Below are 27,497 nucleotides of genomic sequence, written 5' to 3'. Positions count from 1 at the left end.
CTGGGAAGAAGTAACCACACAATTATCAGAATTTTTATTTCTGACCATACCTGTACTGCTTTCCGTATTGTTGTTGAATGATGTTTCTCAATTAGCAGTCACTATACAGCTAAAGAGACTAATTTTGTCCGGTCTTACGGCTGCTAAAAAGCTGATAGCATCACGCTGGATTCAACCGGATAAAATGTGCCTGAAGGTATGGGTTCTTACTTATCTCGATGTGATTTATCTAGAGATATCTACAGCAAGAATTTTAGGTGTCAATGAAGCCAGCATTGCAATCTGGTTAGAAGTGGTGGAGAGAATAAAGGTTAGCATATGAATTGTAATCCTTGGTTAGAAACTAAATAATGGATGGATTATCCAAGGGGGTCCTGAGGGGGGGAAGAAGAGCGAGCAAGAGCATATGTATGTATTGTATTGTATTATGTATATACCTCGTAAACTACATCTATATTGATTCAAATATTGTAATCTATAATCCTGTGATTTATTGTGGATATTTACTGTTAATACTTGTATGTCTAGTTGTATGTCATGTCAAAAAAATTATAAAAAGATGTGTTCACAAAATAAAAAAATATATATATATTAATAATATATATATTTTTTTGTATATTACTCTTTCTGTATATTACTAGTGAAGCACTGCTTCACTTGTAGTCATGCAATAACCTCCACTGTGTTGGCTCCCAGAGCACTAGCTTGCTAGTCTGAGGTTCCTGGTGTCGGTGGCAGTGACCTGCAAGTTTCATCCTCCTGGATGCCACCTTGTCGCTCAGCCTTGGTAGTCCCCGTAGAGATGATGTGATGGATCACGGTTTATGTGGGTTTTATTTTAGTTTATTCTAAGGTGCTTTGGATGTATTTTTGCTGTCAATCACCAGACACCAGTTAATTGCCATGCGGCATGGCAGGTGTGTGGGCTTGATTGCCACCTGATTGGTGTCAGGTGTGCAGTGCCTTTAACCTCTTAAGCCCGACGGGTCCGGTACCAGTCCCAAAATGACATCACGTCATAAATCAATCTCTCTCTAGAGTCTAGACTGTATAACATAATGTTGTGTTTTATTTTCAAATGTATCCAAGAGGAAATACCATAATCCTGTCAAAACAGCAGTCATAGTGTATATTTTCAACAATATGTTTGTTTACCAATAGGGTAAAGTGTTATTAGTGAGATTTTAGTTTATGGAATGTGTTTATAATTTATAATATCCGCCATTTTGAATGAGCTAAATGTTGCAGATTGTAGTCATATGAGGAGAGGGCATCCAGAGCTCCTAGCTCCTCCGTGCTCCTGCTACCCAGTGTTTGTAGAACCTCACCCTCACTAAGCAGGGATAATCCACCCTGTTACACCTGCAATAGTGCCACTTGTGTATGGACCCAACCTGCTGCACTGTGGTAAAAATGGTAGCCGGCATGTGGGTCAAGGATAAATCAGAAAAGAGTGAAGTCCTGGCACTCACAATTAGAAAGATATGAGGAAAACATCAGCATATAACACACACACACAGGTTGAGCCATTCCTCCACCTCGTTCTACAGCTGGTGAGACAGAGAAACGGTTGGTCCTCATAGTCATATAAACCTGACCACCTCCAGACTCTTGGACACAATCTTAATGAACCAGTCGGTGCGTTAGGACCTCTCTCTCTCTCTCCCTCTCCCCCCCCCCCCCTCCTGCAGGGGAAGGAGTCCAGCTGAGTACCTGAGCACCACATACCCCCAGCTGTTCCTCCAGGGCCCTCGTCCGGCCTCCATCCATCCCTCTCCATCCACCTCTATCCATTCTTCCCTACCTCCTTTCTAGCTGGGTTGTCAATACAAAATAAAATATATAAACAAATAAACCCGTTCCGTCCTCTGAGCTTTTAAAATGGACAAACTGGTTTAAAGGGGAACTATCTTATAAATGGCCTTTTTGAGTGTTTAGCATTGTTTCCTAGCTATGTGAACTTATATTAATATGATCTATGTCTCAAAATTCTCATATTGGCGCATTCTTCCAATTCTCCTCTCACAATATTCACCCTCACTGAACTGAGTCATTTGAAAATGTGCGTGATATGTGATGTCAGAGAGACTCAGCTGCATGTTAATGTTCAGGCGGCGACGCCGCTGCGCAGTGGTTTAGGAGCCCAGGCTCAAAACGGCTCGATATCTTGAGGTAGAAAAATGCTGTTTTTGAGGACTTGATTAGAAATACAAAACAATGAATAAAAAATATATATATATTACAGAGGTGTTCCATAGACTCACAGGAATTGTGTAAAAGTGCCCAAATAGTGAAAGAAATAGTAAAATAGTTCCCCTTTAAGCAACTTAGATTACAAGTCAGTTTTGGGAAAGTTATGTGAACACAGAAGTCCTTACCCACCACTGTACTTTGTATTCTCGGGTGGGATGGTCTGCCCTGTCCACCCGCAGACTCAACCATTGGCATATCCTTATTTATAAGGCTATCCTTGGACTGCTGCCAACTTACCTACAGATGAACATTCCTCAAAAAAAGTATGGGCAGTTATGGTCTTCGTTCCCAGGGCTTATTTTTACTAACTGTCCCTCGGGTCCGTACTAAACTGGGAAAAGGGCGTTCAGATATGTAGCTACCTCCACCTGGAATCAGCTACAAAACCACCTGAACTTGCATGAGCTGGTCTCACTGGTTGCTTTTAAAACCCTTCTAAGAGATATGGAATCCAGCACATCTGGCTGCAGATGTTTTGACTGACTTTAAATGATTCTGTGAATTGTCCTTGTTTTTGTTTTAATTGCTATATGTTTGTTTCTTAAATTGTTTTCATCTGTAGATGTGAAATTGTAACTGTGCTGCTGGCTATCTTATCTTATATTAAAGGCAACCAACTTGTGTCTAGCCACGCCCAACTTGCGGAGCTCTGCCGCGGAGCTCTGTTGCGGCAGCATTATGTAGCAGTAATCCCCCCTCTATTAACATTGAGAACTAGCTCAACTGGTAGCGCTGCCTTGCTGTGGATCCTGCGGTTCGTTGGTGGCAAGTTTGATTCCTTCATTTTTTTTTTTTACTTTTTTTTTTTTACCTTTTTTTTAACGTGCATTCTTTCGCCGGTTAAGTTTAGGCATGTTAACTTTAAGCATTGTTTCGGAGTTGGTTAAGGTTAAGGTTAAGGTTAGGCATTGGTTCGGAGTTGGTTAAGGTTAGAAGGGTTAAGTTTAGGCGCTGTTTTGGAGCTGGTTAAGGTTAGAGTTTGTCTTAGAGAATGGCAATATTCTTTCGGAGTTGGTTAAGGTTAAGGTTAAGTTTAGGCATTGTTTGGGAGTTGGTTAAGGTTAGGGTTAAGTTTAGGCGCTGTTTCGGAGCTGGTTAAGGTTAGAGTTTGTCTTAGAGAATGGCAATAGACAGCCTATTTCCGCGCTGCAGCTCTCTCGCGCTGCCGCGGTCACATGGGCGTAGTGGCCAATCAGAGAAACGATAAACACAAGTTGGTTGCCTAAAATATTCACGCGGCCAGGACGCTCTTGTAAAAGAGATTTTTAATCTCAATGAGACTTTTTCCTGGTTAAATAAAGGTACATTTTCTTTTTTTTAAATAAGCTGTGATGCAGGCAGAAAGGCCTCCATACAGGCTGTGATGCAGGCAGAAAGGTCTCCGTACAGGCTGTGATGCAGGCAGAAAGGTCTCTGTACAGGCTGTGATGCAGGCAGAAAGGTCTCCGTACAGGCTGTGATGCAGGCAGAAAGGTCTCCGTACAGGCTGTGATGCAGGCAGAAAGGTCTCCGTACAGGCTGTGATGCAGGCAGAAAGGTCTCAGTACAGGCTGTGATGCAGGCAGAAAGGTCTCCCTACAGGCTGTGATGCAGGCAGAAAGGTCTCCGTACAGGCTGTGGTGCAGGCAGAAAGGTCTCTGTACAGGAGGTCTTCAGTCCAAGATCAACAAGCTTAGAGACACGTTTAGAGGGAATGATGGTGTTGAATGCTGAGCCATAATCAATGAAGAGCATTCTCACATGTGTCTATGTTCTGAGAGGGCATACATACCAGGGTAAGTAAGTAAGTAAGGTTTATTTATATAGCACCTTTCACAGACCAGGGTCACAAAGTGCTTCACATATAAAAACATCAATAAAGTGCAAGGATAGCAGCATGTTAAAAAGAAAGTAATTAAACACGTGAAAGAAAAAAAACAAGATAAAAAGTCAAAAGATTTACACAGACATAATTAGCCAAAAGCCTGTTTGAACAACACAGTCTTTAGCTGATTTTTAAAAGTGTTTACCGAGACCACACCGATATATCATAGTTCCCACTTCAATGGAATGCATTTAGAGAGAAGAAAGAATATTCTCCAAAATGTATGTTTGTTAGTTATAAATAGTGATTTTGTGTAAACCTCCCATTTACTGTACCTCCCGCGATTACAATTACTGTGCTTCGAGCGCCCTCTACTGGCAGCATTAGAGTTGGTCCTCTCCTTTATAGAGCTTTGACGCAGTCCCCGCCCAGCGGAAATGACGTCAGCACGTGCTCTTTGTGTACTGCAGCTTCACCTCGTTGTCTATGGCTAATAAGAAGCTAATCCTAATCTAATTCTCTGATCATATCTAGAACTATGGCTAATAAGCTAATGCTAATTATCTGATAACTATAATTCAGAGATCGTGTAATGATTGGACTAACTGCAGCTGCAGAAGATATATTTGAAGTATTTGAACGGACTAAGGTGGAGCACCGTGGAGGAGTATGAACTAGAGTAGAGACTGATCTCCAGATTATTCACCGTGAAACTACTGAATGTTTTGATGCTGAAACTGAGATGAAGAAACACAAAGCAGGTTTGTTAAATCAGAAGGTCTTGTGAACTTTAATGTCACCCTCTTGATCAATAGGCTCCCATTTGAGATTACGACATTGCACAATTGAATGTTATTAGGCACATTACTAGCCGCTTGCAGTGGTTTCATAACCAGGCTGGGCCTTGTGTGCTGCAGACGCCATCATTGTACCCTAATGCTGCTGCATTGTTTCTGTCTTTATTACCTAACAGACTGAACATAAATACACCACTAGTTTCAGTTAAAGATTAACCTGAATCTCTTTGTCTGGAAAAACACAACAAAACGCAGAGTCGTAGCAAGGGTCTGCTGAGGAGTAGAACTAGTCCGGCTACATTACTCAAATATCAACTAGGCTGCAGTAAAAAACTTAAAACCAGATTCTCAAACATAAACATAAAGACTGACAACACGCTCATCACAGACCAGCTGGATGTAGCCAATTACTAACATTTTCTTCACAAACATAGCCACAACACTGGTAAACAAACTACCCTCCCACTCACGGCATTATGGGGTAGAACACATTAGTGTTGTCACGATACTGGAATTTCGACTTCGATACGATACCTTGAAAAGTATCGATACTTTCGATACTTTCAATACCAAAAAAAAAAAAAGTATAATATATTTTTTTTATTATAATAATATATATTTTTTTAACAAATTTTGCTTTTGTTGCTGGTTGATTCTCCTCAGCTTCTCTCTGGTACTATACGAGAAGATAAATACACTTTTAAAACTCTTTGTTTATCTTTAGATCAGAGAGAGAGAGAGAGAGAGAGAGAAAGAGAGAGTGGCTGCTGGAGATTTTAGGTCTACTGAGCGCACCTTTCTAGTTATGACCCGAAAACAAGGGTACTTGAGAGAGAGAGAGAGAGATATGCTCGGAGCATTTATTAACGTTACATTTTCAACAACATTGCTGCTAATTGGACACTTCATGGAGGCGGGGTAACGTTGTGTCGAGTTCATGTGTGTACTGGTCAGTGCATGTGAGCGGATCGGAGCGTGAGCGGCGCGGGGCGCGGAGCGGCCGGTTTTGACGTGAGCGAGGAGTGGGTTTTAAAATGAGTCGGCGCGACGTCCGGAGCGAGAGTTCTCCTCCGCTCCAATCCACTCCGGGCCGCTCACAGTGGTTTAACACTGATGTAATATATACATGCAGTACAATGCCAAAGCAACAGATGGCGATGTACAAACATGAAGGCCATTTTCAACCAATGAGAAGGGTGAACCTGTGATAGGCTGTTCGTTCAGGCTTTGTCACTGTAGAGACGCCCACACTCACTCCAGTTAGAAAAAGTATATCGACGCCATTGTTGTTGACGTTAGCTTACATGCTAACGTTAATGGCAGCGACCATAGCATTGTGGCTCGGCTAGCCTATCATCGCTTAATAGAGATAGTGAATGGATAAACAACGTTATTTAACATTGCAGAATGGCTACAATTACAATGCGGCTCAATACAAACAATTGTTAAGGGGCCCAGGGGGTGTAGACTGTTGTAGTTTGAGCTCATTTACACCATGCTCCAAAAAAAGAAGAAAAAAAACTGCCGAGCGATCTGGCGCGGGGAGCGGGGAGCGCTCGATTCAAGGTGAGCGGGGAGCGAGCGGAGAGCGACTTGGGGGCGGGGTCAACATGAGTGATTAGCGGAGCGGACCAAGCTTTAAAGAGCGAAGAGCGGATTTCTCGGCCGCGCCGATCCGCTCACGTAGTCTGGTACTGGTGTAGGATGGGCTCCGGCTCCGCTAGACCTAACGTTGGAAACGGGGTAGTTGTGTCGAGTTCATGTGTGTACTGGTGTAGGATGGGCTCCGGCTCCACTAGACCTAACGTTGGAAATGCGGTAGTTGTGTCGAGTTCATGCGTGTACTGGTGTAGTGGGCTCGGCTTGACGTTACTCCGTTTCCATCAAGTAATAGGTGGCCAGCTAGCTAGCATTAAGCTAACGGAGGAACGACAGCTAACGTTAGCTAATAATAGCGTTGTTTACAAACTGAAGACAGGGCTGCGCTGCCCGGCTGTGAGGGGGAGGAGGCTGCAGCAGCTTGTGTCTGTTGCTCTGAGCGAGGAGGAGGAGGAGGCGGAAGGGCAAGGCTCTGGCAGCGCGTCTGTCTGTCAACAACTTGCGGGAGCAAGCCAGCTGGTACCGATACTGCAGAAAGTATCGGTACTTGTGGAAATGAGTATCGAAGCCGTTTTAAATATTCAGTATCGATATGTATCGATACTTCGATATTTTTGACAACACTAGAACACATAGTAGCATACTACAAGAACCTAGGCGTCCACAAAGACGACTTCAAACTGGAAATGGTAACAACAGATGAGGTACTCAAAAAAACTGAGCGCCCTCCAACCGAACAAGGTCACATCCCCTCCAAATTCCTCAGAGACTCAGCAGCCGCCATCACCCCAGTCATCATCACACACATAATAAACCTCTCCATAAAACAGGGACACGTCCCCAAGGACTTCAAAATTGCGAGAGTAACACCCCTGCACAAAAAGGGCAGTAAATTAGACCCAGGCAACTACCGCCCTGTTTCTATCCTTACCTCCATCTCGAAAGTCATGGAAAAAATAGTATACGAACAGGTCGAAAAGTACCTCGCGGAAAAAAATCTAATCTACGAATTCCAATCTGGCTTCAGAACATACCACTCCACTGACGCATGCCTACTCTATTTAAATGACCACATCAAACAAGAGGTGGACGCGGGCAAATACTGCGGCATGGTCATGCTGGACCTACAAAAGGCCTTCGACACTGTCAATCACACCATTCTGATTGACAAGCTAAAAGCAATTGGTTTTGATAGTCTTATCAGTGAGCTGGATGCAATCCTACCTGGAGGGGAGAGAACAGATGGTGGAGGTAAAAGGTACCCTATCCCCCCCCTCACAGTGAGCTGTGGTGTTCCACAAGGAAGCATACTAGGACCGCTACTGTTCCTAATTTATGCATGTCGTCAGCTTGTGACTGCAACTTGTTCCTGTTTTGCGGACGACTCAGCCCTGCTGGTCTCTGACAAGAACAAGTTACAGGTTGAAAAAACCCTCAGCTCGGAACTAGGCAAAATCTGCATATGGCTCGCTGATAACAAACTATCATTACACATGGGCAAAACAGAGTCCATTCTCTTCGGTTCAAATAACAAACTCAGCAAGACCGACGGCTTCTCAGTTACAGTGGGTGACAATATTGTCACTAGGAAAGAAGAAATTACCTACCTGGGTTCCATTCTAGAGGCATATCTTTCCTGTGACAAAATGGCATCCAATGTAATAAAAAAAAGTCAACCAACGAACTCGATTCTTGTACCAGATCTCCTCACTGGTAAACAAGAATACCCTGAAGACTCTGGCAGGAGCACTCATTCAAGGGTACTACGACTATGCTTGCACCCAGGGCCCGAAATTTACTTTTTGACTCACCAGCCAGTGGCGGGTAGATGGGGAAAATCTACCCGCCACTACCTTCTACCATCTACCTTACCAGCCAATTTTTTTTTTATGTGTCACATATATATATATAAAAATTCAGTACATTTCAAGTAGATAGGGTATTATGTTGAAGAATACACTTAAATAAGAGGCCAGAGTAAAATTTTAAGCAAATTATTTAAATATATTCATTGATGATTGATTAATCAATACATGTCAATTCAATCTTAAGCTTAAATTGTAACATACATACTGTTAAACATAATCAGACTCCTAACTCTACCCTCTTTGCAGGATTTAACGGAACATAATAAAATGTGAAGGTTTTATAAACCTAACTTAAACCTCCTCAATCATGTCCTCATCAGAGTCCACAATCTCATTGATTTACTACCGATGACAAACGTGTTGTTTCTGTTTTTCTTTTTGACTTTGACTGTGAGAAAATAATAATCACACACAAAGGGATAATGGCTTATAGCAGACTTAATGATTTTAGAATATTTCAGATAATGAAATGTTTATCAACTATCCAGTTAGTATTTATAGTGTAACGTTTGGCTTTAAATCATATCAGAGAGAGAGAGAGATGGCATATTGATCACAGTTCATAGTGCATATGAGGTTGACATAAATTGACATATAATCACATTCCAGATGAAGTGAAGTACATGGTGTATATATGAGGGGGACAGTTCAATGATCAGTCATTCAGCAGTCTGACTTCTGTCTTATGATGTACGTCATAGAGAAGTAGACTAACATAGAAACAACTTTTCAAAGCATATTATATTATAAAGCAAAACACATACACAAGAAAAGATTAATTATAGGCGATGTATTGGGGTTCTCCTTGTGTTATGTATGTTTTCAAACATGAGAGACCCTTATCCATGTGACACATTGTGTCCCTAGCTTGAATCCCAACAGCAGCTGAGAACAAGTTGTAATTTACTCATTTACATGAGGCCTACATCAGTAAAGACATTATTGACTGATTCAACCTTTTGCCACATAAGCACACAACTTCAATAACCTTAAGGGCGTGGGCGTTTTCTACAGCCCCCAAATGTGCAGGGTACTTTAACTCAGTCTAGGAGACCAGAGATTGGAGGATCATCATGCTCGCCTGATGGGAGGGCTGGCAGGATCAATGACTGTACATGTACAGGTGTACTGTGTACACATGACCCTTAAAGTCATATCAGCTGGTCTGATGAACCCTGATCACAAGTCCAATGGGCCACAGGGCCAGAGGGATCTGAGGGTCCACCATTAGGACCACAGCTTTCTCCAAGGGGTCAGTGGGTGAAGCCCGTCATTTTTGTCTGGTCTGCAGAACATTTCGTTATTCCCTGATAAAACCTCAGAGTTTAAGTTGACCTATGATTAAATTACGGGTCAGGTTTACCCGCAGAGGTGCTAAATTGTACACAACCTTTTTTTAATAATAGATTGAAGTCCACCAGTCTTTGACTTTACCAACACTGGTGTTGTGGTCCAATGCATAGTGTTAAATACAATAAATATAAGTCGAGATGAAAAGCACTTGAACATGTTTATACCTAGAGAGGCCAAAACGGGTCCCTGCGACCCAACGGCCCGCTGAGGGCCCCCCTAGAACCCAAGTTTGACACTCTTTTGTGGGCTTGTAGAAGACATGTTGGGGGTCATTTTGAATGTTGGTTACTCTCTCTAGACCCACATAGGGGGTGGACATACATCATGTTTAACAATGGGTCAATTCGACCCGTTTGGCCTTTCTAGTTAGACAAATATTCTGTCATTTCTAGTGGTTTTGGGGGAGAGCGCAACTGATTGGCCCGCTGAGGGGCCCCCATGGAACAAAATTTGACACTTTTTTAGCGGCTTGTAGAAGACATATTGGGGGGTCATTTTGACCTCTGGCTAGTCTCTCTAGACCCATAGAGGTACACCCACACACTTAAAACAGCCAAGGTCGACCAAAGTGCTGTACAGTATGTGTGGGTAAAACAATCACAGATTAAAGCATACACAGTAAAACAGTGACACATACTGTTATGTATACACAGTGAAAACACACATCATGCTTCAAAAGGCCAGTGAGAAACGGTGGGTTCTTACTAGTGATGATTCAAACATTTCTAGTGTCTGGGCTGATCTAATGTGGAAAGGTAGACTGGTAATGTGGAAATGTAGACTAACTTAGGTGACCAGGAATACCTGTTTTTTCCAAAATTCAGTTCAAATGCCATCTTGGAATAACAAAACAACGATTGTGTGCAGACAATTGAAAATGTTGGGTTCCTTTCCACTTTCTTGAAAATAGAAAACATTTAAATACTTGTTCTAGAACTGCATTTTTTGCACTTGTTTGTTAAGTTACTGGGAATACCCTTTCCTTGTTTTTGCTCATTTTAACAGACAAAACACAACACATTCTAGTAATTCTGGTTTACATCTAACCCTTATTATTGCTGTTATGATTTCCAAAAATAAAATCTCACCAATCTTTAGTAAAATAGGAGATTTAAGTGTTTATCTGGAATTGCGAGGATAGGTATTCGCGGTAACCTGGGATCAAAATGTGATATCGGTTGATATCGGTATCGGAAATTAAGAGTTGGACAATATCGGTATATCGGTATCGGTAAAAAAGCCAATATCGAGCATCCCTAATGATGACATTATCATATCGTTATCGCGATATGATTTTTTGCCATATCGCCCAGCCCTGTTGTGAAGCATTCATGATACCACAGGTCCTATGTTCCCCGCTGAAATAAAGGTTCTATATTCCCCGCACCTCGCCACCAAGGCTGCCCCCCGTAAGTGCGCACCGGCTACCGGCGGTGCAACATATTCGCATGTCGGCCAATCAAAGATAATATTGTAGCGTTCTGTCATACCGTCATTGAAGAATGAGGAGAGTTTTATGTTTCTTTCGTGTCGTTTAATTCCAGACTCAACCGCTACATACAGGTCCAAAACACTTCGCTTGTTATGTCTACACAGCTGTTCTCTCGCGTGTAACCATGACAACAACATAGGGCTGGGCGATATAACTATAACGATAAATATCACGATATATTTTAATAATCTATCGTTTTTTTTGACCTGCAACAGGGCAGTTTTAAAACCAGAGACAGTGGACAGACTTGTCTTTCTTGCCTGCAACTTAAAGTAATGGCTTTGCTTGTCCAAATGACAATACTGACCAAATTGAGATTTATTTTTCTCTTGTCCATTTATTTTGTTTGCTTTCTAATTTAAAATACAGTTTGAAACCGTCTGTACACAGTAGGCTATGTGTGCTAGCAGAACTAGACTCCAGTCACGAGTCACGGTGCACATGTGCGGTGGTTTGTCCACCAAAAAAGCCCCAAAAGATCGAAAATAAACTAGCAGAGCCAGAACTGTTCAACTCCCCTGGAGCCACAGCCAGCAGAGAGAAAGAAGCCGGTTTACTTTCGCTTTTAAACCAGCTGCAGCCTGAGAACTGGAGTGTGAGGGGATGTAACACTAAAGATGGCGGCAATGACAAAGAATTGCTGCAAAATAAATATACATCTGTTGTTTAATTTTTTTTTATACTTATAACAATATCGATAATTATCGATATCGAGAAATATGATAACATTATCATATCGTTATCGCGATATGATTTTTTTCCATATCGCCCAGCCCTAATATACCCCCCCCCCCCCTTTCCTCACTAATGGAACTGGTTTTGTGGACTCACTGACGGTGCTTTGAGCGTTTCCAGGGTTAGCAGCTAACGCTAATTAGCTTAGCTTAGTTAGCTCATGGTCTGTGTCTATAATGAAATGACAGGAAAAGATCTGCGAAACGTTCTTTTGTTAGGTGGTCCCGCTCTCGCTGCCGTGGTGGGTTTTCTTTTTAGCGGTCGGCTTACTCTTTCCATAGTTCCACATTATTTAACCCATTTAAAGTTATTAAGCTAACGTTAGCTCCCTACAGTGCAAGCAGGCGCCACGGTCAGTCAGGACAGAAGAGTAGTGGATGTGACATCGGTAAACAAGCCACAAATTAGGCCTGTCGTAAGACAAACACACTGCAGTTTTAATTATTTTACATGACTATTTTGTGACCCGCCACATGGCGGACAGACCTCTCAGTGGCACTCGCCAAACCTAAAATCTGGTCGCCAATGGCGGGTGGCGGGCTCTAATTTCTGGCCCTGCTTGCACCTCATGGTACCAAAGCACCTCAAAGGCGCTAAAAACTAAATTACAAACATCTCAAAACAAACTGGTCAGACTACTGCTTGACCTTACTCCTAGAACCCACCTCACCCCTGCCCAATTTGACAACCTAGGATGGCTTAGAGTAGATGACAGAGTACAGCAACTTGCAATGGGCCTGGTCTACAAGATACACGACCAAGGTACCCATGTACATGTGAAAATACTTCCCAAAGGTCAGTGAATACCACGATCACAACACCAGAGGGAGCTCCACAAATCATGTTAAACCCAGATTCGGCTCAAACAAGGGACTAAACACGTTTCGCAATTATGCCACATCAATGTGGAACGCCCTACCCAAAGCTGTAAAGGAATGTGAATCACTACCCACTTTCAAAACCACTCTCAAAGAACACCTACGGGAGACTGCAATTCGAAACTGGCCCCTGTAAATGTCCTAACCAACCCCCTCCAATGTACAGTAAATGACCAAGTATGGTTTTGTCAATATTCCAATGTACAGTTTTGCTAGACAAAGTAAAAAAGTGCGGTTTGATTCGGTTTAAAAATAGGCAATTCTGGGCGCCCTCGTGGCGCATACCATAGTGCCTCGCGCACCTACGTGGCCGACCCGGGTTCGATCCCAGCTCCCGTCGTTATTTGTCGCATGTCTTCCCCACCTCTCCTCCCGTTCGCCCTCTCCTTCGTAAAACTCCTGTTTTTATACATAATCAGATTGTTTTTAGTAATACTGTGCACGAGCATTACACTAGGTTCCAGTAGTGGGCAGCTTGAATTGCCAGGTCCTAGAACCAGCGCTTTGGGGAGATCTTTTATTTTTAGAGCATTAACTCTGTGGAATGGCCTGCCTCGGAACCTCTGCTGCATTTACAGTAGATTCACTTTTAAAAAGAATCTTAAATTGTTTTTAACACTGTAAAGTAATTGTTTGTTTTTGTTTTACACTAATGTAATTTTAGCTATATTAATTGTTACAGTAGGTTCATTATGCATTGTGTGTACTGACTTTTAATAATTAAGTTTTTTGCAATAGTGATTGTTTTTGTATTTTTTTGTGTGTGGACCCCAGGAAGACTAGCTGGTTGCTATCGCACCAGCTAATGGGGATCCCTAATCAAATCAAATCAAATCAAATCCTCTGTCGGTCCTGCGTGGCCAATAAAAGCTGTAAAAATGCTAAAAAAAAATAAAAAATAGGCCCTGTCCATTTAGAGCTTTGTATATAAGGAGAAGGACCTTGAAGTCAATTCTAAATGTTACAGGAAGCCAGTGTAAAGTAGCTAAGACTGGACTAATGTGTTCTCTCCTTTTGGGTCTAGTTAGCAGTCGGGCTGCAGAGTTTTGGGTTAGCTGAAGCCTCTTTGTGGTTTTCTTGGGGAGAGACCTGTGAAAAGTGCATTAGGTAGTCTAACCGGCTAGATATGAATGCATGAATTAGCTTCTCAGCATTGTTTTGATTAATAAATGGTCATACTTTTGCTATGTTTCTGAGATGAAAGAACAATGTATTGGTCACTTTGTTAATAAGAGAATTGAAGTTCAGTTCTGAATCTATGATGACCCAGAGACTTGTGACATCAGATTTGATCCAAGGGGTTAGTCCTACCAGGTTCTTTATTAATGTTTCTTTTTTTGTTTTGGGGGCGATAATTAGAATTTCAATTTTGTTCTCATTTAGTTTCAGGAAGTTCTTACTCATCCATTTATTTATTGCCAATAAGCAGTCGGTAATGGAGTTAATAGCTGTATCATTTGGTTGAGCTGAGCAGATATGTACAGTTGTGTATCATCCGCATAGCTATGGAAACCAATATGTTCTCTGATGATATCACCCAGTGGTAACATGTAAAGGACCTAGGCAACTCCATAGTTGTTGTCATATATCTCAGACATGTGGCCTCCTAGTTTAACATAGAACTTCCTCCCTCTGATGTATGTTTTAAACCAGCTTAGCACATAGTCTGAGAAACCGACAAGGTTTTCAAGACGATTGATATTGATTAGAATATCATGATCAATTGTCTTGAATGCTGCACTGAGATCTAGCAGAATAAGGATGGAGACCTTATTCTCGTCAGAGTTTAGTCTGAGGTCACTGATTATTTTGGTGAGGGCAGTTTCAGTGCTATAATATTTTCTGAACCCCGATTGAAATTCTTCTAATATGTTGTTTTCTTCAAGAAAGGAATTAATTTGAACTTAAACTATCTTTTCAAATACTTTACTAATGAATGGTATGTTGGATATCGGTCTATAGTTTACCAGTATATTACTATCCAAGTTAGGTTTTTTTAATAATGGCTTTACAACTGCTGTTTTAAAGGCATCTGGTTGAAAGCTATAGTGTAGCCCAAAGTGTATGTAGTAGTGTAGCCTATAGTGTAGACCTAGTAGTATAGACCTAGTAGTGTAGACCTAGTAGTATAGACCTAGTAGTAGGGCTGAGCTGACCCCTATTAGTAGAATAGTCGACTAATCGGTCGAAAGGAGCCGTAGTCGACTGCCAACCTCTTAGTCGAATACATTTTTTTTTTTTTTTTTTATAAATCTTTAAAAAAAAATTATCATTCTTTCCAAAAGAAAAGAGGCCTAGAAGCGTGGCTAACGCTAATGGCACGCATACCAGAGGCTAACTGCTTACAAAAACAGGCACAGAGGCACTGAAAGAGGATTTCGCCCATCTAATGAACACACTAGACTAGACAAATATCAAGATGTATCCATCAGTGGACCAATTGCATGCTTTTGCAGAGGACAAGAATCCTTCAGTCGACTCCTTCAGACATTAAGCACCCCCCACAGCCCAAATGGAATGATAAAAAAAAAGAAAGAAAAAAATATATATCTCTCTCTCGGTCTACACAGACACCCGTTATGAAGTGATGCAAAGTACACATAGATGACTACAAAGTGTCCGGAGAGATAGAAAGAGATGAAGAGGAGGGAGGAGGTAACAGGAGCACAAGATAGGCAGGACTTACGACCTTCACCTACAGACCAGGCTCACAAGACTCCAGCTAGCAGCAGCTACTGGGTAAAAAAAAGAAAAAAGAAACAAACGATACAGACTGAGGCCCCTCCAGCACCAGTCTCACAGTTAGTTGCTGTGCCTCAAGCAACAAGCCACCACTACCAAGCCAGCAACCATCAGAATCAGAAAGGTGTTTATTGCCAAGTTTATGTTTATTAGGATCCCCATTAGTCATCACCAACGTGTTGACTATTCTTCCTGGGGTCCGCACAGATATACACATACAAATATGAAACATTCAGTATAAATCAGTCATATATCACATTAGGGCTGCAACTAATTACTATTATTTTTTCGATTAGTCGACTAATAGAAAACCAATTATATTAAAAAAAAATATATATATATATATATATATATTTTTTTTTTATAAACTACCTATCTTTGTGAAATTGGCTTCTCAGCTCTGGTCCAGCTGAAGACGGAGCAGAGGAACAGATTGGACATTGAGCATGACCTCAGAGTTGCTTTGAGACTCTTGTCAGGACCAAACAACATCCCCAGTTATCCCATTAGTTCCCCCAAACTTACTGTCGGTCTGTTTTGTTAAGCTAAGAAGTCTTCAGCTGGCTGGATCAGAGCTGAGAAGCCACTTTCACAAAGATAGGTAGTGCAAAAAAAATTATAATATTTTTTTATTTATTTTTTTAATGACTAATCGACGCAACAATATCTTGTCGACGATTTTTTTTTTTATTTATTTTTTTTATATCTTTCTTCCCCTCCTTTTTCCCGATTTTTCTCCCATCCCACCCTTCCTGGTTGTTGCGTACTTTCCCCTACTGTTGGTCCGGGAGACCGGAGACTGTCACATGCTTTCCTCCGACGCATGTGCAGCCTGGGGCAGGCCAACCTGGCCGCGCAGGTTCTCACCGGGGAGAGTGTAGCGTGTGGGAGGCCACACTATCTCTCCTCAGTTCCAACCCTCGCTGAGCAGGCGCCCCGACCGAACTGTAGGGGTCGCTGTCCACAACGCCCAGGACCCACCCTTCAGCTTTCCCACCCCCTGATACAGCCAATTGTATCAGTGCGAGAGGCCAGCCAAGCTGATAGCAACGCCGGGAGCTGGATTCGAACAGGCGAATCCTAGTGTCTCCCGGTGTTGGTGACGAACGTAATCTCCGTGCGCCACCTGCCCCCCCCTTCGTCGACGATTTTTCATAATCGACTAATCGTTGCAGCCCTATATCACATACATATTTCAATAAAAAATAAAACAAAAGAAGTTCATAGGTGAATCCATTTCACCATACCGTTAAAACAAAAACAAAGTACACAGAAGAAGTTTGGATAACATGGCTGCAGCTACACTCATGCATGACATTGATTTCCTTCCGGATTATGCCTCCGTTAAGTTTATTTTTGAAACTGTCCTTGTTTTCCGTCCGTATGATATGTAACGGGATCCTATTCCAATATGTTATGGCTCTATACATTGCAGTTTTCTGAGCTTGTCATGCCTCAGAAAGGCAATCTCACCCCTCTCCCGGGCTTCCCTCAATTTAGGGAGTAGCTCTTTCCTTTTCATTCTGACTGCGTCAGTGTAATCTGCATTAATGTAGATGTTCGAATGATTTTTGGCTCTCTCCAAAACCGCTGATCTGTCCTTGAACCTCAAGAACTTCACCACTATGGGTCTGGGAGCGGCTGGCTTCCCAGTGAGCTTGCTCAATCTCAATGCCTCGTTGAAGCTTGAGCTTGTCCACAAGAAACATTCTTCACCTTTTCCTCGGTTTGCGCCCAGGTCTCCCCAGGCTCCTCACCGATGCCGTCAAAGAACCAAGTTGCTCCTTCTCGATTGTCCTTCTGCATATTCCATTTAGTCAATGACTGCTGACAGGCCGTCACTATTTTTCAAGATGTCGGCTTGCATAATAATAATAATACATTTTATTTATATCTATCTAGGTCGTCCTCGGACGGGCCCTCCATCGGTGCTTCCAGTCATCCCGAACCTCCATGCATCTGGCTAGCTCGCCGGTGCATTCTGTTCCCGCATCTCTCCTGAGTACGTCCACGTAGGTTAATGTGGGACGTCCTCGTGATCGATGCCCGTGTGTTGGTTCCCACAGCACAAGTTTGCTGGTTGGCATCTCATGATGTCTCTGGCACTGAGTGACCTGCCAGCCTCATTCTCCTGACTGCCACTTTCTCGCCTACCCTTAGCACCCCCCCCCATACAAGTTTGCATTAGTGACATGCTCATCCCTGTTGATGTTGAGCACCACACACATCATTCTGGTGTAGCACCCATCCAAGGACTTCTGCAGGGTGGGCTTCAAGGTCCAGCATTCACTGCCATACAAAAGGACAGACTCAACTGTTGCATGAAAGAAGTTGAGCTTGATTTGACGGGGGAGGTTGGATTTCCACACACTGGTCATGCCATTCAGAGCCCTCCACGCAAGCGCCTTCCTCACTTTAAGGTCTTGCTCGGACGAGTTGACCCACGAGCCCAGGTATTTGAAATCACCCACTTCCTTTAGAGCAGAGCCTCCTGTTGTCCTTAGAGGTGGATGATCCGGGAGGATGTTATACATTATAACCTCGGTTTTCTTGGCATTTAGCCTAAGGCCAACCTTGGCGCACTCCGTCTCCACTCTGCACAGGAGTTCCTGTGCCTGCTCCACGTGGTCAGAGAGCAGGCTGATGTCGTCCGCGTAGTCAAGGTCTGTTAGGACTATGGCGGGGTGTCGTCTCGATCTCCTTGGGGTTATTGTGAGACCAAGTTCCTGCTCCCGTCCATTGATGGCCTTCCTGAGCGCATAGTCGAGGACTATGACGAAAAGGAAGGGGGCAAGGGTGTCCCCTTGCATCACTCCAGCCAGGATGTCAAATTCTTCACTGTTGCCGTCTGGGGTTACCACCTTGGCCCTTGTACCCGTGTGCATGGTCCCTATGGCCCGGAGTAGATTGTGAGGGACTCCGTAGGCCTTGAGTATCCTCATCATCACGGCTCTGTGTATCGAGTCAAAAGCCTTTTTGAAGTCGATAAAGCACAGTACCGCTGTCAGGTTGTTCTTCTTCACCTCCTCGATGATTCTTCTCAAGGCCAAGATCTGGGCCACAGTGGTCCTCTTCTCGGAAACCATTTTGGTTCTCCCTGAGGTGGGGGTCGATGGCATTCCTTATCCGGTTTAGTATCATGCGATTGTACATCTTTGCAATGACACATGTCAGACTTATGCCACGGTAGTTGTCTGGCTTCGAGAGATCTCCGGACTTAGGCACTGGGATGATGTTAGAGAGAGACCACATATCAGGCTGGTTGTTTTTCATCAGGGCATGGTTGCAGAACTCCAGGATGATGTTGTCAAGGTCACAGTTCTTATAGACCTCTGGGGGAATGCCGTCCGGCCCAGAACTTTTTCCCTGCTTCAGTGTGGATTTCACTTTGGTAAACTCCCTGGCTGTGAAGGGACCATCGTCAATGGTGAGATTCGTGAGGACTGCAGGTATCGTCTCCTCATCTTCATCCACTGTCAAGTGTGTTCCCAGTAGATTTCGGAAGTGAGTGAACCAGGAGGTCACCCTCTCCTCTGGGCTGTTGCCTTCTACCTGTCCCTGCTTCGACCTTTTCCTCCCACTCATCTCATTGATGACCCTCCATGCCTCCCCGTACTGCTGTTCACCATGCGCTGCCTCCACTCTCTGCACCTTCTCCATCAACTCCTCCCCCCTTATCTTGTCGTAGGTATCGAACAAAAGCTTTTTGGCCTTTTTCAGTACCTTGCGATTCTCTGCAGTCTGCTCATGCCCGTAGCCTTGTCGTGCCTCCTCCACGCCCTCACGCGCCACCATGACTTCTGGGTGTTTGGACCTCCGGCAGACCCCATTCCTCTCCACCACTGGAACACACATCCTGGCCGCCTCTTCATTCACAGCAACGAACCGCCTGTATTTGGTATTAGGCTCCTCCTCCTCACCTAGCAGCTGAAAGCGATTCCTCACTTCCACTGCGTACCTAGTTTGAAGGCCAGGGTTGACTGAGAACGCCTTCCAGTCATACCGGGTCTTCAGGCTTGGTTTTGGGACCCTGAGGCTCAGTCGCACCCTCATGGAGACCACTCGATGATTCAGAGCCCACAGAGTTGAACGTGCTGTAAGGTTCAGCATTCAGGATGGAGTTCCTCCACCTTCGTCTTACTAGTATGTAGTCCAGTTGACGTTGCATACCGGTAGCCCGATCCTGGAAGGTCCATCTCTTGCCCCTTCTTTTCTGGAACATGGTGTTCGCAGCCAGTAGCTCGTGTTCCATCAGTAGGGCTGCCAGGTATTCGCCATTGCGATTGGTGGATTTGTGGTGTGTGAAAGGTGCATCCTCTGGTCCAAGCCTTGCGTTGAAGTCACCCAGGATTGCTAGGAAGTTGTGAGCCGGGATATCATAGACCGCTGTTGCAAGGTCCTCATAGAACTTCTCCACCTCCTCAGCTAGTGCCACATTGGTGGGTGAGTACACGACTATGACAGTTGTAACTGGGTTGCCATCAAAGTCAGCAATAAGGATCCTGTTGTTGTGATAGCGTACCCTACGGAGAGCTTTACGTGCCCGAGAACTCAGCAATAGCCCCACGCCGCCAGTGGCAGCTTGTGCCTCGTTTCGCAAATGCTGATGAGGTGATGAACCAGCATCTCTCCACTCTGTGATACACTATCTGATCCTCAGCATGCACTCTTCTATGCTCCTGGATTCCCAGGATCTCAACTCCCCTTTCCTTGGCACAGTGTGCCAGTTCCTCCAATCTTGCTTCTTCTCTCACTGTGTTTGCGTTGAAGGTTCCCATGGTGAATGGTCTCCGACAACGCAGGGGTGCATTGGACCGCGTGCTGTGATCGGATAGAAGCCTCCCTTCCAGGTTTGGAGTCCTATCGTCATACTGTCCTCTGGGTAGAGGACCAGCACCACCATCCTCTGCTTGGTTCCTGCGGACTCCCGCCGCTGGAAGTATAGGTTTAGGAATGACTTTGTTCTCCATATTTTAGGCCTTACAATGCGCAATTTAAAGACTGTGGGGCGCAACTCCTCGTAGTCCTACTTTGGCCGTTTCAGGCATGATCCCTTATCCGCCCTTCACTCCAATGCAGGTGGTAGAAGGCTCGGAGCCAGGTGCAAGCAGCACCCGTGGTTTTTGTTCGGAGTGTCCTTCTCCTAGATGGGTTGCCTTGCATGGCTATGAGCCCCATCTGCCCTATGCACCCTGTATCCCTAGGTAGGGAGGCTAGAGAGGGTACTAACACTTGCCCAAGGTGGACCCTCAGACTAGTGGAGTATATAGAGACTTACCAGGGCTCTACGCTAACCTTTTTCCCAAGGAGCACAGGTGCTCCTAAATGAAAAAATTTAGGAGCACACAAAGAAATTTAGGAGCACCCAAAAATATTTAGGAGCACAGTGAAAATATTTCAAGTAACAGTTTTTTTTTTTTCAAAAATAAATGTATATTTGTACTGTGCATGTGTGTAAATTAGCTCTTGCTACAACCCTGCATGTTTACATTTTGTATTTTGTACTTGATGTTCATTAACATGTGCTGTCCCTATCAAATCAAACTACTGCTACAAAAGGTTCAGTCACTTAACTTTAGCTTTTGCCCCTTTTATGCATACAATGCATATGTTTTGGCTGTGTTGCTCTTCTAGAAAAATAATCCTTTCAGGGTTGCCTATTTAAATACTGTACACCTCCAGTACAGAAACATTGTTTATGAGTTTGCGTGTCAGGTAGACCATTGATTGACAGTCGAGTCTGCCAATTACATCACACCGCTTGCACTCCGACCGTCCGGCGCTGCAGCTGGACCCTATTGCCCATCTCTGCTGTTGATAACGCTAGCCAAGTTATTATACACACAGATACACAGTGGGCCAGTGACTTTGGTGTAGGGGTGTAACAATGCATCGATCCTAAGGGGGAAATTCAACTGCATCGATTTGAAAATGTTAGAATAGATTATCGCAATTTTAATGTGTACACGTTGTTATTGTCATGTCCGTTACAGCCAACACACCGACATACGCTACTGCATCAACGTTATGATTAACAAAGCAAGGCATTCGTTTTGTTGCATTAACGTTATATTACTATTGCTATTGATAAATCTAGGTGTTCTAAAATCTATTGCTATTATTGGTAAGAGAGAGACTATAATAAGTTAGTGTCTCGGAAAACGAGAGCCCTGATCGCAATGGCGGAGTTTCAGGAAGTAAACAAGCAAAATGAGAGCTTCCGATTGGTCATTTGCTTTATTTCCCATGAAACCACTTCACTCTACTGTGATTGAACCGTTGGCTTGAGTGCAATGTGGGACTTGTAGTTTTTTAACGATTCTCAGCGGAGAAATAAAAAGTACGACGAGGCTGTAATCTGCACTCGCACACCGTGCGCGTAATTGAGTTTTGAGGTTCGCACACACATATTTTTAGGGGCATATGCGAGCAATATGGTCGCACTGTAGAGCCCTGCTTACTATATGCAGACTGTTTCACATTTTGAGTCATATCATCTACATCCTTGAGTACATTTAATACTAGACCCGATTTCCTGAACCTCCCATGTAATGGCATCCACTCAACTTTCACAGAGTGGATGATTATTATTAGCCCCATAGACGTAATAGTTGGGAGATACTGAGAAAAGCTAACTCTGGAGTGAGCAGTAGATTATAGGCTGCTACTGTATTGTGCTTGAGGCAGAAGATGCTTGAGGCGTGGGTTAGGGTTAGAGCACTTGTTGTGATGCACCCGGTGGCTGTCGGGAAAGTGAACTCCCAAGTAACAGCCCACTGAAGAGCAGTGAAGTTAATTGCAAGTGTGTTAACACATTGAGTGCCAACGACAAGATATCTTGTTATTTAATCGTTATTTCTTTTATTAGCGATATCCATTCATTTTCCATCAATCCAGCCTCACGTTATCATTGGGACTGTCTCTGAGCTTGAAAAGGCCAAATACCGCCCCTATCGTCTCCCGGATGGTATTGCACCCATTGGAATGGACTCAATAGAAATGCATGGGGGGAAAAAACTCCGGATTCCACATTTTACTTATGAGGCAATGTAACCTGAGACTATTGCATTCATTGAGGGGACTGGAAGCAGCGTGGATTATGTGTTTCGAGGTTGGATCGTTGGATCAATAAACGCGATCGATATTTGGAATGGCGATCAGGAATTGGAATAATCTTTTTGCAGAACATCTGATGTGAGGTAAGGACTTTATTTTACTAGTCTTGGGGTAATCGGATGTTTTTTTCACATATTTCACAAAGTGTGTGTGTGTGGCTGTGTGTGCGTGTATGACGTTGTCGTTAGCGCTGACCAGGTCATGGATAATACATTTTTCAGCCCGCTTCTTTAGCGTGCATAAGTACACATATACTATCGATAATCTAGCGTTTATTTGAAAACGATTCATAAATCTGCCGAAAAATTACAATGGGTTTTGTGTATTCCAGTAAATGGCTATTTCCACGGATTTTTCTGGAATCACTAGAAATCTTCAAAACGGTATAAAACGGAAATGTACGGATGAAAAAACAATCCGTTTCGTACATGTTGACTGCAAGCAAGTCATTGATAAGCGACGGGCGTATTAGACACATAATTTAAGATATAGTTTATGCGTTCGCAAATGTGCTCGCCCTCTCATTGACTAAAGCGCTGGCACTCAAGCGATAAATAGTGCACCCCCTGCTGGCAATCAAAGTGTTAAAGCCAAAGTAAATTTTTTTTTGTTGAAAACCAGAGTAACAACATAGATTAGCGGAGAGCCCGTGTGAAAAGGAGGTGCGTAATGAGCACATATGTGTCGCGGAGAGCGCGGGACGCCTGCATTTGCAACTGCATTATGATTTATGAACGCCTATTATTGTTTACGCTCCGTGAATCACTGTTGTGATGTTGCTCTGCTGCTTATCGCTATCTGTGGATCCCTAGTAGAATGCAGTGCATTGGAATAACAGCGCTTCTTCTCAGGCAAGTCTGTTCTAAAAGAGTGAGTGATGAGGAATGAGGGCATCTCATCTGTGTGGGGTAGTTAGGGTCTCTGTTCTAAAAGAGTGAGTGATGAGGAATGAGGGCATCTCATCTGTGTGGGGTAGTTAGGGTCTCTGTTCTAAAAGAGTGAGTGATGAGGAATGAGGGCATCTCATCTGTGTGGGGTAGTTAGGGTCTCTGTTCTAAAAGAGTGAGTGATGAGGAATGAGGGCATCTCATCTGTGTGGGGTAGTTTGTTCTAAAAGAGTGAGTGATGAGGAATAAGGGCATCTCATCTGTGTGGGGTAGTTAGGGTTAGGGTACACTGTGTAGGAGGTCATAGTGCAGGGACTCTGGGGACCATGAAGTCATGTGTGTTATTCAGACTGTCATGGGAGGAGAAGCTATGGGTGTAGCCTCTCTCTCTCCACTGTGTTTATCAGGACTCCTTCATTCATCAGAGCTGTTGTTTTTACGCTGTATTATTAATCTACTATGATTCCATTAGTCCCCCACTATCCATGACTTGTGAGTTCTGATCAGAGTCGGGCTACTCCCGTCTTGATTTTGTTTTCTTTTCAAGTTGATAATTTGATAAATTATATTTTCAGCCTACAGCATACTATGAGTGTTTCTCTCATCTCCTGTCTAGGTAGCCTCTGGTTCTGAAGCTGGGATCCTGAGGAGCAGTAGACGTTCTGTTCTGCGTGTTGCTGTAGTAGTACGTAGCGAGCTAGCTGTAGCAGGGACCATGGCACTGTCCTACAAGAAGGACCTGGACAAGTACAAGGACATCGACGAGGATGAGATCCTTAACCAGTTGTCTGCCGAGGAGCTCAAACAGCTGGAGACGGCCCTGGAGGAGATGGACCCTGAGGTAAAAGCTCGGTACAGCTGCCTGGCACAGGTGTTTTTATGGTCTTGTGATATGATTTCAACTTTCCAACTCATGACCGCAGAACTATAAATCGATCCACCGGTAGCTTGCTAAATCCAACAGCTTGCCCGAGCAGAAAGACTCGCACAATATGAAGGCTTTGTAACCCTAAGGTTTATAGCAGGCAGCTATCAGTGTTTACCTAAATTTGTTTTCAGACAACCATCAGTGTCGCCACAGACTAGGGATGTCATGATTTGAGATTTTGATGATACAATTATTGTCTGAGGAAATATCAGTCTCACAGTTTTCACAATTTATTTAAAAAATATTATTTAGAAGATATAGACATATACAAAAAAAAAATATATATATATATACTGTATATAGCCCATTATATAAATACAAATCGATCTGCCTTTTGAACTAAATAGATGGATCTCTGTTTCTGCATCAGGATTGTTGAAGATAATGTAAAAAAAGAGTAGCCTATAACAGATTTACACAAACCTAATGTTTCCCCTATCATAGCCATTAGTGGGCGTCATTAGCCAAGGTGAGCAGTAGGAGTTAGAAAGAGGGTTGAAGGAGTTAGAAAGAGGGTTGAAGGAATTAGAAAGAGGGTTGAAGGAGGCAGAAGGGGTTAGAAAGAGGGTTGAAGGAGGCAGAAGGAATTAGAAAGAGGGTTGAAGGAGTTAGAAAGAGGGTTGAAGGAGGCAGAAGGGGTTAGAAAGAGGGTTGAAGGAGGCAGAAGGAATTAGAAAGAGGGTTGAAGCTGAGCGAGAGGCAGAAGGAATTAGAAAGAGGGTTGAAGGTGAGCGAGCGGCAGAAGGAGTTAGAAAGAGGGTTGAAGGAGGCAGAAGGAGTTAGAAAGAGGGTTGAAGGTGAGCGAGAGGCAGAAGGAGTTAGAAAGAGGGTTGAATGTGGAAGTTATTTGGTGGTCATGTGGAGAGATAAAAGGCAGACTAATAAGACGGAAGGTATCATACTTGAGGAAAAACAGACAACATATTGTTCTTATCAGCATTTAACATCAAAGCAGCCGCCGTCGGTCCTCCAACGCCCCTGGCTCAGATAACAGCTCTGTTGTTCCAGGGAGAGGGGGGGAGAGAGTTTGGCTGCCAAGTGTTTGTGTGTTTATTTGTGAGCAGAGCAGTGGAGTAGAATGAAATCTCTCCTGGGCTCTTGGAGGTTCATTTATTCTCCGTTTTAACATAGGGGTGACCTGGCCAACAGGGTAACCACACAAACCCTGAAGGAAAATGCTCAAACAGTGGTTGGAACACATTGTTCTTTTCTTTTGTCTCTCTCCACACAATACCAAGCGAAAAACTATATCTTCAGTTATCCCACATTCCAAATGGCTTACTAATGGTTTACGTAGCAGAGTAAACAGGGAGGATGTTTGGGAGCGTTTTGGTTCCCCATCACTAAAAATACTACCATTTTTGATATCTCAAAACACACCGGTTGTGCTTTCTGCATGGACTTAAAGCACTCCATTTTGTGACAAATTTTGTAAACTCCTCTTAAAAGTATCAATTTAACACAGTTAACCAGTTAGTATATACTCTGAATATACATCTCTTGACCAACTAACTGTCCTGCTGTTTAACTGTCTCCTCCAGAATGCACTCCTCCCAGCAGGCATGCGTCAGAAGGACCAGACTGTAAAGAAAGACACAGGGACCTACGACAGGGAACGACTGCTCAGCTACCTGGAGAAGGAAGCTCTGGAACACGAGGATAGAGAGGATGTAGTGCCCTTCACTGGGGAGAGGAGAGGTGTGTGTGTTAGGAAGATTGAGACATTACACTACATTCAGTCCCTTTTGAGATTGCAAAATGAAAACCTCTCGCATCCGTTGCTTTGAAGAAGGTCTCTGACTGAACGCTTGCAATAAAAAAAAAAGCGATTGTTGCATAGCGTAGTGTGGATGCTTTCTTCATTCAGTCAGCAACTAATGGCCTAATAAAAGCTCTTGCCAACAACTAGATTGCATTTAAATGACTTGCATTTATAGCCGTGCACTTTTATATATAAAAACCCTGCAAAGCAAACATTGTTTAATTACAGAGAATCTGCTAAATCCTGGATGACCTGTGCAGTTGGTTGGGTACCATATTAAGTCAAGTTTAACTTCATTAATCCCTGTAGGGAAATTATTCTCTACATCCCTAAACACTTAGGAGTATTGACAGCCACAGACAGACACCCATGGGACCAACTTCAATTGACCTATCTCAAGCCCTGTCCTCTTTTATTGATCCTCCAATCGCAACCGTTGCTTCCAGTTGTCTGGGGGCGAGGGAAGCAACAGTTGTGATGGGAGGATCAAGAAAAGAGGGCAGGGCTTGAGATGGGTCAGTTGTAATGTCTCTACCATGGTCAAGGTCGTTGGCAAGAGAGCTTAGCATACATGTCTTATAATATGCCACACACAGCTTGGCTGACGAGGGTTGATAATTATATAGTCAAACCCACTCATTACCATAATTAATGTTTATAGTGAAGCTCTATCTCCGGTTCGTGTTGTGTTTCAAAGGTGTCTGTTTGTTGTATGCATGTATCGGGATGGAAACTAACGTGTGTGTGTGTGCGTCAGCTGTAATAGCTGTCTTTACAGGTATTACTAATGCTGCTCCTATGCAACACAGCAGCGAGGGGGGGGGGGGGGTGCTGGGATGGAGTGAGGAAAAGGGGTAACGGGAGGAAGGGGGCGGGGGTGCTGGGATGGAGTGAGGTAAAGGGGTAACGGGAGGAAGGGGGGGGGGGTTCTGGGATGGAGTGAGTAAAAGGGGTAACAGGAGGAAGGGGGGGGGCGGGGTGCTGGGATGGAGTGAGGTAAAGGGGTAACGGGAGGAAGGGGGGGGGGGTGCTGGGATGGAGTGAGGTAAAGGGGTAACGGGAGGAAGGGGGGGGGGGGGTTCTGGGATGGAGTGAGTAAAAGGGGTAACAGGAGGAAGGGGGGGGGGGTTCTGGGATGGAGTGAGTAAAAGGGGTAACGGGAGGAAGGGTTGAGCTGGAATTCCTTCTAAACATCCAGGTGTTGGGTTCTCTTTGTGTCATTTGACTGTTTACTACTAATGTCAGTGTAGAGCTGAGCTTAGCGCTAGATCTCTTTATCCATG

General features: G+C 43.7%; 1 protein-coding gene across 1 annotated transcript; it reads left to right on the top strand.

The window, feature by feature from the left end:
- Positions 1-4,562: 4,562 nt before the first annotated feature.
- Positions 4,563-26,239, top strand: LOC311234557 (tropomodulin-3-like; the record flags this gene model as incomplete). The annotated part of the gene is made up of 3 exons (XM_084321806.1): positions 4,563-4,818; positions 24,141-24,365; positions 25,994-26,239. The coding sequence occupies exons 2-3, from the start codon at positions 24,240-24,242 to the stop codon at positions 26,237-26,239; spliced, it is 372 nt and encodes a 123-aa protein (XP_084177932.1). The 5' UTR covers positions 4,563-4,818; positions 24,141-24,239.
- Between the last annotated feature and the right edge of the window lie 1,258 nt (positions 26,240-27,497).

Source organism: Notolepis coatsorum, assembly GCF_963971535.1.
Source record: "Notolepis coatsorum genome assembly, chromosome: 9".
In the NCBI taxonomy this organism is placed as follows: Eukaryota; Metazoa; Chordata; class Actinopteri; order Aulopiformes; family Paralepididae; genus Notolepis; species Notolepis coatsorum.
The sequence above is the reverse complement of the archived record's forward strand: the minus strand, read 5'-3'. Positions and strand labels throughout refer to the sequence as shown.